The sequence below is a fragment of the Lycium ferocissimum genome, chromosome 9 (genome assembly GCF_029784015.1).
Source record: "Lycium ferocissimum isolate CSIRO_LF1 chromosome 9, AGI_CSIRO_Lferr_CH_V1, whole genome shotgun sequence".
NCBI lineage: Eukaryota > Viridiplantae > Streptophyta > Magnoliopsida > Solanales > Solanaceae > Lycium > Lycium ferocissimum.
Window position 1 is genome coordinate 46,660,199 of NC_081350.1, and position 13,043 is coordinate 46,673,241.

General features: G+C 35.4%; 1 protein-coding gene across 3 annotated transcripts; it reads right to left on the bottom strand.

Moving 5' to 3' along the window:
* Window positions 1-4,026: 4,026 nt before the first annotated feature.
* On the bottom strand, window positions 4,027-12,751 carry LOC132031103 (fimbrin-5). 3 transcript variants are annotated; one of them, XM_059420969.1, is made up of 14 exons: window positions 12,402-12,747; window positions 11,417-11,587; window positions 10,552-10,790; window positions 9,952-10,123; window positions 9,809-9,847; window positions 9,440-9,508; window positions 9,235-9,351; window positions 8,088-8,299; window positions 6,907-7,062; window positions 6,629-6,828; window positions 5,638-5,795; window positions 5,468-5,564; window positions 5,205-5,296; window positions 4,031-4,641 (listed from the first exon to the last, which is right to left on the bottom strand). In XM_059420969.1, exons 1-14 carry the CDS (start codon window positions 12,486-12,488, stop codon window positions 4,462-4,464), a joined length of 1,989 nt encoding a protein of 662 aa, XP_059276952.1. In that variant the 5' UTR covers window positions 12,489-12,747; the 3' UTR covers window positions 4,031-4,461. The 3 variants fall into 3 exon arrangements, 2 of the variants coding, with proteins under 2 accessions (XP_059276953.1, XP_059276952.1); XR_009408163.1 differs by having other exon boundaries at window positions 4,596-4,641; window positions 5,381-5,564; window positions 12,402-12,751; XM_059420970.1 differs by lacking the exon at window positions 5,205-5,296 and having other exon boundaries at window positions 4,027-4,641; window positions 12,402-12,751.
* Between the last annotated feature and the right edge of the window lie 292 nt (window positions 12,752-13,043).

The window sequence follows — 13,043 nt, forward strand, 5'->3', positions numbered from 1 at the left end:
TCCCCCTCATATTAAAAATCGCAAGACAAGGGTTGAATCGCGTGTATGCCGACCCGACATACTTTTGTTAAGGAATTACAAATTTATGCCGAACCCGCATACTCATACCTTACGCGTACTCTGGCATGTGACGCCGTCCGGTAGATAACTTTGATAATTCCTTCACAAAGTTATGCCTAAGTAGTTACGCCACAAGTAAACTTTCATCACAACACTTGCACATAACACAAATTGGTTCTACACTCAAGCCCCATTGTATGATCCTATTAGCAATGCTAGCCTTCCATGTAAGCACAATCACATCGTGAAATATATTTCGTCGAGTGGCATGTTGAAACACCATAAATTTTCGCTGACTCTTTCAGATTACCTAATAATTGCAAGAATTTAGTTCGAATCAAGCTTTTCCAAAGTTGAGTAAAGTTTACGCACTTGCTCCGTGATTCTCCAAGAACCAATAATTTGTCTAACCATCCAATATGTCCGCGCACGCAATCGTTAAATTGGTCAAATCCTACTCTTTGACATAGTAGGTACGGATCCACTTTATCCATAAACTTTTATGCACGACCAGCATAACTCAGAAGGAATTATCAAAGTTATGCTTGATCCGGATACTTATGCTAAGTTCGCCCCATAAGGCATAAGATACGGTCCCATAACTTTGATAATTCCTTCACAAAGTTACGCTTCTGGGGGCATACTTAATGGGCAAACTTTCTTCATCACAACACTTGCACATAACACAAATTGGTTCTACACTCAAGCCCCATTGTACGATCCTATTAGCAACAAATAGCTTTCCATGTAAGCACAATCACATCAGGAAATATATTTTGGTCGCAGTGGCATGTTGAAACATCATAAATTTTCAGTTGACTCTTTCAGATTACCTAATAATTGCAAGAATTTAGTTCGAATCAAGCTTTTTCCAAAGTTGAGAAGAAGTACGCACTTGCTCCAGGATTCTCCAAGAACCAATAATTTGTCTAACCATCCAATATGTCCGGCCAAGCATCGTTAAATTGGTCAAATCCTACTCTTTGACATAGTAGGCATGGATCCACTTTATCCATAAACTTTTATGCCGACTCCAAGATAATTTTGTGAAGGAATTATCAAAGTTACGCCGGATCCGGCATACTTAGTGCTAAGTCCGCCCATTGGCATAAGTATGCCGGTCCGGCATAACTTGGTAATTCCTAACAAAAGTATGTACGCCGGTCCCAAGATAGCGAAATTTAAACTCGCCTTGCGAATTTTTTTTTAAAATTTTGCCCGCGGCGCGGGTTCGAACTCAAACCTATGGGTGTTAGCCGAAGGGCAAATTTTAAAGATTTCAAATATGAGGGGCAAAATTTAAAGACCACCCCAAAAGAAGGGCAATTCTGTGAATTGCCCCAACTAAAATTGTAAACTTTGCTGTATTTTAATCATTTTTTTGCACGGATTGCCCTTCTTTTGGGGTGTCTTAAATTTTGCCCTCATATTTGTGTTCTTTAAGTTTTTGCCCTTCGCTGATACCCGAGGTTCCGGGTTCGAACCCCCGCCAGTGCATAAAATAAAAAATAATTTCGCAAGACAGTATCGGGGAGAGTGTGGCGCCGATCCAAAGATACAATCCTTAAGGAAAACCAAAGTTATGCCTAGGCGTACTTTGCCTTGAGACATTTTTTTTTTTTTTAAACTTTTCAAGGCACACTTTTAGTTAAGGCATACTTTTGGTTATTTTCCTTAAAAGTATGCCCCATAAGGCATAGTTCCTTAAGGAAAAATTTGCCCCATAAGGCAAAACTAAATTATGTTTGAAAAGTTATGCCCCTCCGGATAACTTTTAGTTTTTCCTGGGGCGAAGGAAGTTATGCCTTGTGCGTACTTTTCCGAGACATTTTTTTTTTTTTTAACTTTTCAAAAACACTTTTTAGTTAAGGCATACTTTTGGTTATGCCTTAATTAAAAGTATGCCCCATAAGGCATTAAGGAAAAATTTTGCCTTAAGGCAAAACTAAATTATGCTGAGGAAAGCTTTCTCCGGCATAACTTTTAGTTTTTCCTTAAGGAAGTTATGCCTGAGGCATTTGTTTAGACTTTTTTTTTTTTTTAACTTTTCAAGGCACACTTTTAGTTAAGGCATACTTTTCCTTATACCTTTAATTAAAGTGCCTTTCATAAGGCATAATTTTAAGGAAAGTTTGCCCAATAAGGCAAAACTAAATTATGCCTATGCCTGCATAACTTTAGTTTTTCCAAAGTGTGCCTTGAAAAGTTTTTTAAAAACATTTTTTTTAAAAAATGTTCAAGGCACACTTTTAGTTAAGGCATACTTTGGTTATACCTTAATAAAAGTCTTCCTTAAGGCATAATTCTTAAGGAAAGTTTTGCCCCATAAGGCAAAACTAACTTTTCCTCAAGGCATAATTTAGTTTTGCCTTATTGGGCAAAACTTTTCCTTAAGGAATTATGTTTATAAGACTTTTTAATTAAGGTATAACCAAAAGTATGCCTTAACTAAAAGTGTGCCTTGAAAAGTTAAAAAAAAAAAAAAAAAAAAATGTCTCAAGGCAAAGTCGGCCCCTCCGATAACTTCCTTAAGGAAAACTAAAGTTATGTCGAGGGCATAACTTTTCCTCAAGGCATAATTTAGTTTTGCCTTACGGGGCAAAATTTTTCCTTAAGGAACTATGCCTTATGGGAATACTTTTAATTAAGGCATAACCAAAAGTATGCCTTAACTAAAAGTGTGCCTTGAAAAGTTTAAAAAAAAAAAAAAAAAAAATGTCTCAAGGCAAAGTCCATTTCCTCCGATAACTCTTTGGTTTTTCCTTAAGGATTGTATGCCGGATCCGGCATACACACCCTCCAGCCCTTCCTTGCGAAATTATTTTTTATTTTATGCCCGAGCGGGGTTCGAACCGTAACCTCATGTATCCAAGCGAAGGGCAAAACTTAAAGAACACAAATATGAGGGGCAAAATTTAAAGACCACCCCAAAAGAAGGGCAATCCGTGCAAAAAAATGTTTTACAAATGAAGTTACTTGATGTTCGCTACTACTAATAAGGCCTACAGATGTTAAACCTTTCGCTATTAGTAAGCACTCCCTAGTTCTGACTTCTGACCTGATGATCTTTCTTTCACATTGAGTTAATTAACCGGCGAACCCCCCCAAAAAAACCACCCAACCCCCGCAACTAGCCAAAAAAATATCTTGAATTGTATCTTCCTGTCTCTCCCTCCAACCATATCATTTGGATAGGCCATTTACACCAAAATTTTCTAATAACATAATCTGTTGGTAGCCTTTACTTCAACATTCTGAGCATAAAGAATGACTCTTTAAAAGGTAACCTCTTGTGCCAGATTTTCTTTGCAGTGAAAGAAGTACCTCTTCTCTACCTGAGTACCTGATATGCTGACTTACAAGAAAATATGCCAGTACTAGTTGGAGTCCATTCTGACTTAATTTCCATCAACTTCCTTCATATGTGTGATTGCCCATAGTCCCAAATATTAGCTACATGGTGTGCTCTCTTGCAGTATTTGGCTTCAGTGAATCCTAAGTTCTAAAGCTCAACCAATTCTTGACTGAAAACATCAAACAAACGTCATGAATTGATCTAAAGCCAACTCCTCCTTCCTGATAAAAACAAAGAGAAACTCCAACACTACTAGTGGTACTTGAATTTACCATGAGCTTCTCTACAAAAGAAACCGGAGACTGCCTTCTAAATGTGGTTCAATGTAAATTTTGAAGGATCCACAACAGTAGAGTGCACACAGGACTGCCCTCCCTCCAAAGGAAACGTGTTTGTTGTGCCAATAATTTTATCTCATACAGAACATTTTTTGAGATGAAAGTTAAAATGAGGAATCCTAATATATGAGATGAACAAACAAAACATCGATCTTGCATATCTATTCAATACATGATAAACGTATAGTAATGTGAGATAACAGGTAGATGGTTAAACGAAACAAGAAATAGTTTAAGGAGCATATTTTCCATTTAGATGATCTTATTGAGGTAACACTAATACGTGCATTATTCTTCATACTGAGTACAGATACATAACTGATGTGGCACCATTAATACAGAACAGAGTGAACTTGATCCATTTTTCTGCCTATTACCAAATCATGAAAAACAGAGAAAAAGAAGAGTTTATTCAATCATAGTTGAAAGTGGCTTATGATTAACATTTGTAACTCAACAAGTTTCTCATGGGAACAAAATAGTTGTATATTTAAAATCGAAGAAACCTAATGATTCTACAAAGATGTACAATTACTTGTCTTCCCTTTTCCCAGCTCCCATCCTCACCGCATTTGCGTATTAAAGAATGAATTTAAGTGACTTCCCTATTAACTAACTTCACTTGACATGTCCTCCTGAAAGCAAAACTGAGGACCACATCAGAAAGAAACCTTACAACAAAAATAATCTATTTCGTTTCTTCAAATCCTATCTTTCTTCTTCCGCCTCTTTTTCCACTTCGGAAGCTGTGGAAGCATTGTCGCCATCAGGGCCTGATGCATCAGAACCGTTGTTTTCTGCAGGGTTGGACTCTGAATTTTCAGTCTTTATTTGCAAGCTCCAGTACATGATGCTTGCTGTGAGTGTTAACATCATCTTCTGGTTCACCTGAGTGGTAAAAGTTGATTTAATTTCAAGAAAAATGGTTGAATCTTTAGATACAGATATTTATTCAACTCATATGGCATGTCTCTCAACTATTAGGCAGCCAAGAGATCGATGGAAATATCTTATTGTCTCTTGAAGTTTGATAACCGAGAAATTATCGAATTGATGTGAAGCAAAGTGGCAATGGTTGTGCTATTAGATGGCACTAATAAAAATGCTTTAGACTATAGTCTTGAGTTTTCAGTTGCATCAAAGAGCTCCAAAGTTCCAATCAAAGAATTGCAAACATCACTTTCTTGATAAGAAATGCAAGCTGTAAAAAAGAAATATAGATGACTAATCCAATATATATATCTTTAACTAATATTAGACGGTATAAGCATGCCGACTTCTCATGCCATTCACAAGAAGCTTTCTTCTGACTAGAAACAGAGCTAGAATTTTGAGTTTATGGGTTTTGTATATAGAAAACGCAACTTATTGGGTTCTTGATAGTTGGATTTTTCGATACAAATACAGAGTTTGAGCAAAAGGTACTGGATTCTGTCAATCTGATCTCTTACCTCTATTATATCCTCTGGCAATAGAAAGATGGAGCACCCGAGTTTTCGTGCTACACTGATTATATAAGTTGCATTAAGCTTCTTATCCTCATCTGCAATTCATTCAGAGACATCAATACTACCTTAACATGCCCAAAAAGATAAGGAAATCTTTGCTTCCTAGTTTTCCTATATACCATAATCTATTTATTGGGACGGGTTGGAGAGTCTACGAACTCTTCTATTTTTGAAGATTTATGAATCCTTGAGTTTTGAACGCGTACCAGTTTTACCCTTGGTAACAAGGCTCCAATTGACAACCCTTGGCTCCACGGCACTTAGAAGTTCAAGAAAGAATTTCCCACTTGATATATTTTTGTCCTAACAAAACAAAATATCTCATGTCTCATAAAATAGAAAGTGATAATAGTAGGGTCAAAGTTTTGTTCATTACCTTAAAGCTTTCGATTTGAGATCTTCGCCCTGCACTCTTCACTTTACTATTTGCCCAGTTTAGTATTCCAGCATCTGTTATCTCCTTTCCTAGGGCATGGAACTTCAAGTTTTTCAACAGTTGGAGTATTGAAAACCTCATTAACTGCCACAAAAAAGCTGAGAAAGAACAAAATGATTTCACATTTCAAACCATAAAATAATATTAACAGCATAACTAACTTTGGATATACATTGTTACATGTTTTGTGTAATCCTTTGGAACATGTGAAATGCGTAAATAAGATAGCTTTGATCAAGCATAAAACATGAACATTTCATGCAATACAGTGATGAAAACGATCACTTATATTTGCAAAATTTTAAATCCTTGCTTTCAAATTGGAAGTCGTGCTAATATACACAATTATTAAGATGAGCTTAAAATGTATGTAGCTGATACTAAATTGGAGCAAAACTATTGTCCAAGTGATATATCTTTAAGTTCAATAATAGGATAGAAAAATGATGCATTAGGATTGGAGACATAAATATGTCTTATGCATATTTTTAAGTTCTCTAACATCTGCAGAACCTTTTTTTCCAGAACGTACAACAATTTTAAACTAATCTTGATTGTGAAAATTCAACTTGACATGGAAGAAAAGCACTCCCTCCGTCCCAATTAATGTGACACTCTTTCCTTTTTATATTTAGTAACAATTTCACTTTAAACTTCCCATTTTAGATGATTTATAGCCACACAAATATCTAAGACTTATTTTAGACCACACATTTCAAAAGTCTTCCTTTCATTCTTAAACTCCGTACTCAGTCAATCGCCTTCATATAAATATGAAACTGAAGGAGTAACAGATAGTGCACATAACCTGTGCAAAATGCCCTATCATGCACTTGCTAGCATTTTACATGTGATTGATACAGAAGCATGAAATGGGGAAGTTTACTTTAGGTAACTTAAGAGTAAACTGAGGTTCCGACAGCATCATTACCTAGTATAAGCTTCTTGTTTCCTTGTACAATATCATTTCCAGCTACATTTACAAGGGAGAAATTCAGTTCTTTCCCAATGCTTATGACTTGGTTGCAATTCTCAACTTTTCTAAATGGCATCTTAATGGGGGGTTTTGTTGCTTGTTTCCAACTAACTAACCCCTGTGAAATTTTGTCCAGTACCTCCAAAAGGACCCATCTGCACAGGAAGGGATTATTTTCAAGCAATATTTATGGAGTCCAAAGTAGTATATCAATAAAAGAAGCAATAACACACCCTGTTCGCACGTCCTCAAATAAATTATCCACATAAGTATCGATTCCAAGACTGTTAATCCATAACCGGAAGCATCTTTCTTCTCGAGAAGTTTGAGCATCATCCTCCATCATCACAGCAAAAGACAACTTTTTGGTGTCAGCTGTCAATCCATTCCTATACCAGAGTAAAAGTCACTTATAGATGGAGAAAGTAGAAAAAAAATAAGAACTCTGACGAGCATAAGCATCCAGAAGTTAATTCCACAAAGGAGAGGTCGTATAATTACAAAATAAGAAATAATATCAGATTTGTGGCGAAAAAGGTGAAACATGCAGTTATGCATTAAGCATCACATAAAAATGAGCATCAGAGCTAGGAGATGGGAGGATCGATTGCTCAAGTGGGAGGATCCATTCCTATACAATGTCTTGCAAACAACATTGTATATCTTTCAATTGAAAGAGTAAAAGACAATTTTAGTTTGGATACGTGCTGATGCAGATTTTGATTTACACACTTGTGCATAAACATGTCATGTGGATGAAGAAAGTAAAATGAAAGATATTAAGGAAACAAAAATTAAGCTAAACAAAATTGCTGAATTGAGGACTCGCACAAAAGGTGAACACAAGGAAATTAAATCTAATATATACTGAGCATGAATAGCTTTTGAGTGTTGTTTGCTTCATTGCTTCAACGTGTCATACCTCATGTTTTTAGTTGTGAATTTTTTTCTTTATTGCTAAATAGTTTACATCCATTTCTAGAATTGTCACAAAAGGAATAGTCAAATACATGAGTTTTCATTATTCAAGTTTCGAAATATTATGAGGACAAAAATTGAACCAAGACACCCTTTATGCACCATTCTAAGTAAAAATTGGTCCAGAAAAATGTTAAAACTACAAAAAAATTGCACATAAGAGCTAAAACATATTTTATATGTACCGAAATAGTTGGAATATTATCTCGAGATAATTCATTATCTTTCTGTGGAAGTCTTCTTAACTAGTCCAAATGGCTAGGTTTGTTCAACTTTTTGAGGAGTTTTTGCAACATATCTTTATAATGCAGTGGGATTATTAATATGATTCAAATACTAAAATTGAAGCAAAGGATCGGCGTCACTCAAAAGAATTACTCAAAGATAGAACAATTTCAGGTTATCAGTCTGTGAACATGAAATGCTTAATTCTGACCTGTGTTGAAATATTTGGGCAACGAATGCTAGATTTAGGTTTGCTGAGCCCTCAACAATGTCCTTTGGAGTAACATATCTTTTGCAATCTAGTTTTTCTGCTTGCTCAAGAATCAAATTTGCTCTTTCAGTTGGATCTTCTGTATCTAATGTGTTGGTCGTACCATGTTCAGGCGCAAGAGTATTGAGTAAATGAGCATAGGCTTCTCCATCCTACAAGTAAATATAGAGAAAAAAACCACATTATCAGAATAGATATGGAAAATTCCTGATTTCCGGAGACAGTAATGACTAGCTAGATTAGTTAATGTTCCTGTGGATAACAGTTGTTCAAGTCATTTGGCAGAATACTTTTAAGTAATTTCGATTCTGCCATCAGTGTTCCTCATTTTAGGAAGATTTATGATATGGAATATTTCGACCTTCAGGTACTAGAGAGAAAAGGCCTTGTCCAAGACAAGCTTTTTGATTGAATCCTGTCGGAAGAGAATATTTCGCAAATTCTGGACAAATCCCCCTATTCAAACATACGAAAGGAGGCTTATCACTTTCTTGAAGACAAGTTGAAGCCTGTTAGCGATCCGCGCCATGCTTTTCAACGACATCTTCTTGAAGGAAGTCTTCGCTCTTATATAGCAGACTTGACTGCGCAGGGGAAAGGGTCCACAATTTCTAAGGATTTTCTGACGTATTTTCAAGATTCTGATTGATTGCCTTTTTTTCCGACAAGTTTTAGTTTGAAATCTTAATGCAGGCAAGGAAACATCCTTTTTCAATTATTCTTGCTGGGGGGAGTGTAGACGAGCAAGCAGATTAATCTTTAACAAAATACGCTAAAATTATCTAATTCCAAATTTATTAACAAGCCTATCCCTGGTCGTGGAACGTATTTAGGTATTGAAATGCCTGTTTGTACACAAGATCGGAAAGAAAGAATGTTATGCTTCATATGATTTTTTTAAAACTTGGTTTTACGGATTTAAATATGTTAAAAGATGCGAACCGGAAACTCTGGGATTATTGTGCAAAATATAGTAACAAGAACCCAAGTTTAAACTTACTTTTGAAAAATGACAAATGTTCTAGAGAATTATAATGTTACCAATTCCTTTAAGGTAATTTCATAGCAACATGCACAAATTTCTAACCTTCAAGTCACTTGAAAAATTTGTAACTTCCTTCTTGTATCCTGCTTTCTTAAGATGGAAATTCATCCATTTCAGTAAAACCTTTTCTGGAGATAAACTCATAAGCTCCTCTACTTCCTGCGATGTTACTGCTATTATGTAATCTAGCACAAACACCAAACTTTTGATAGAAGCACCAAAGAGGTAAAACCGAAAACTATTGCACCTTGCTATCTTCCACCAATTCCACTAGTTGTGGAGTTTTCCTCAGATTGAGATCAGCTAATAATTGTATCTGATTTACCACAACAACAGCAGTAAAAAAGGATGAGATAACTACAGTCCAATGCCTTTCGGTGATCTAATTTACAAAATAGCCAGCAAAGTTTTGTATATTAAGAATAAATATACATATAGTGTACATATAATATACATCTAATATTCATAATCAGTGTATAGGTTCTGTATATTTCGGCTAGCGTCCGAAATTAATTTGGCCGATTGGCCAAAAATGAAAAAAATCCCTAAAAGAATTGGTGAAATTCCAATGTATCTGACAAGCACATGGATAAAGTATAATAAAAATAGTAAATACCTTGATAATTTGAGAAATCAACCCGACAACCAGATGAGGCTAAGAAAATAAGAAAACAAAAGAAACTTCAGCAGCTTTGGTATTGATAATAAGATGTTTTGCATAAGAAAAATCTGGTAATAACTACCATAGACTTCACATACTCTAGCTTCAATTAAATCCTGCGTGCCAATATTGACCACCGTGCAACCAATGGCCTTCGCAGAATTGAGGCAAAGGGTGTGATTCTCATTCCTTTCCCATGGATTAAGAACCTTCTTGGTATTGATAGCGCGCTCATCTATTGTGCCAGGGACAGCAAGATTTATGAGCTTACTGCAATACATGATTTAGTTAAATGAATCAACTTACATGCAGGAAAAATTTATTAATAGCCTGTTTGGCCAAGCTTCCAAAATCTGCTCATTTTGAAAAGTATTTTTTGAAAAAATGCTATTGGAGAGTAACTGTTTGCGTTTGGCTAATCAACCTAAAAAACAATTTTGCCAATATTAGAGCAATACTTCATGCTTAACGCTTGGCCAATGTTCCAAAAGTTCTTCGGCGAAAAGCTACTTTATTTAGCTTCGCAAAGACAGCTTTTTCTACTACTCAAAAGCACTTATTTTTTCCTAAAATCTTGGCCAAACACCTCAACTTTCTAAAATAAGCACTTTTGGCTTCCCAGAAGCTTGGCCAAACAAGTTATAAGTAGAAACATGAATGTCCTAGAATATAATCATAAATGTATCCGTTAAACTTACCAAAGAAGAACACCATCCTTTGCAAGATCAAACAGTTGATTGGAAGATGGATCTATCGGCAGGAAATCCTTCAAAAATGGATCGTCTCTGAGAAAGGCGTTAATGTGGGCAACATATGAGGCCCTTTCAGATTCACTAATGGTGTGACGGAGTGTGGTTGTGGATGCCTTGAGGAAAGAGGAGGAGGTTTTTGAATCACCCAATTTTGCTGTAGCTCGTGCTTGTAGATTTAAATATGCCTGACCAGCAAAATACAAACATATGGTTATTTCTCTTCCTCCACCTTAAAACTTCTGTTCAACCTCTGATACATGTAACTTATAAAATAAACGCAGAAACAAAGATAAGCAATGAAAAAAAAAAAAAAGAAGGATAACCAAGAAGAGAGGACATGGTCAGCGAAAATTAATTATTGGGAACATGCGGACCGGTAAAATGCAGTAGCCACAGATAGGATTAACTTCATTCTCGATTCTACGAGAATTTTTATGAAAGGCTTTCATTTGCTTGACACAGAGGAGCCAGCTTAAGCTCGAGGCCTCTACTCAATTCAAAAGACTAGCCCCTATTTGAAGATAGGCCGTTAAACTACGACCAAGACTTTCACCTAAGATCCATGTTTCATTCATTTCCACACAACACTAAAAGAATCGCGATAATGATGCAAAGAAAATGAAAGCTAGTGTCTAGGCATACATATCAGAGTAACTTCACGAACCCTGAATTCTAACTAGCCATAACATTTTAAGTTTATGTATTTCAACTCTTTTTCAAAGCCAAAGTTGTTCATTTTCTTGAAGTACGAAATAGTATTTGGAGTAAAAGTTGAAGAAACAATTATGCAATGAAATTATCTCATACTCACCCTAAGGAATGATTCGAAATCAATTTCTTCAGTCATGTCAGAAGATGACTCGGCCAATATTGCCTTAATATCATCATCACTTAGTATATCTTGGAAGGCCTTAAGTTTGCACATCACAGGTGGTAGATCTCCCAAGGTGACCTTGCCAGATTGATTCCTTGCAGATAGGAACTGTAACAAATTAAAGGTAGCAAGTCAAAATGAGAAACAAATTTATATGCCGTTAGAAAATATAAAATACTTCATAGACGACAGATCTAGGCTATACGATACGAGTTTGGTTCTGCCTAAAACCTGTATATGTATTAAGAAATCCACTAAAAATGTATAAAATTAAATTCAAAACCCAGTTACTAACACTTTAGGTTGTTGTCCTAGAATGCGGAACTCGTAAAGTTCAAATTTTGGATCAACCTATGTTTTTATTTGTTTATTTATTTATTTTATAATGTTGTCAGAGATGAGCTTAAATAGAGCAATATGATCAGTGAAGATTCATGTAGCAAACTCTAATTTGCTCGGGATTGAGGCGTAATTGTTCTTGTTGTTGTAGTATGTCCAAAGGAGAAACAATCTTCACATAATACTCTACCGACGAGCTGCATTCTCTTACTCAAATATATAGTAACAATAAACAACAACAACAATTTTGGGTATTCCTAAATTCCATATTAATTGAGGTCGATTATATGAGTTATCTATATCCATTTCACTCTCTTAAACCCGTTTTATGCTCTTGCTCGGAGGCGGATCCAGAATTTGAGCTTTATGAGTTTAACTTTTAAGATTCTCAGCATTTTACTTTAAAACTTACAAGTTCATACCTACTATTTCTTGCAATTCTAATGAATTTTTACACATAAATTTATATTTCGCGTCGAAAGTATTGGATTCAGATGAATCTCCGAAAGTATTGGATTCAGATGAATCTCCATTGTGCATTCTTTATCAATTATAACAAGGAAAGAAAGGAAGGTTGACGTACGTTGGAATTGAGGCCACGAAGCTCGACTTGAGTGAATTGACTCTGAAGCCATTGATCAGAAACAACAACACCAACAAAACTAGACATTTTTCCTTCAAAATTTTTACAAATCAATTAATCCCCACTCCACTGAGCAAATAACTGAAAGTTCACGAAAAAAAACACGTCAAACCGAGGAAGAAAACAGCAATATGACAATGCAGATTGAGAATATTTGTCCATTCAATCACAAAAAGATACAACCTTCGATAAGTAAACCTAGTTTGCATGCAGTTTTCTCATGAAACTAAACTAATTGGTTTTTGTTTTTCGAGAGTCAAACGAGATTATCTTTGACCGCGATTTATTCGTACGGCCTTTAAATAATTTAAATTGTTAATTACTGTGACTTATAGTCCTTTTTCATGTAGTTGTAAATATAAAAGTTAAAAGATTGTATGTCCGAATTCAAGGTCAAAATGAAGTAAAGTTTGACTCTCAAAATCTGAACAGTATCACATAAATTGGGATCGAGGGATTACGATAATTGATGAGTAAACCAAGTTTGCATGCAATTTTCTTATGAATGATATGACACTAATTGGTGGAGAAATTATGAACCTTTACGTAGATCTCAGCCTGCATGTTTGCATCACGGAGAAA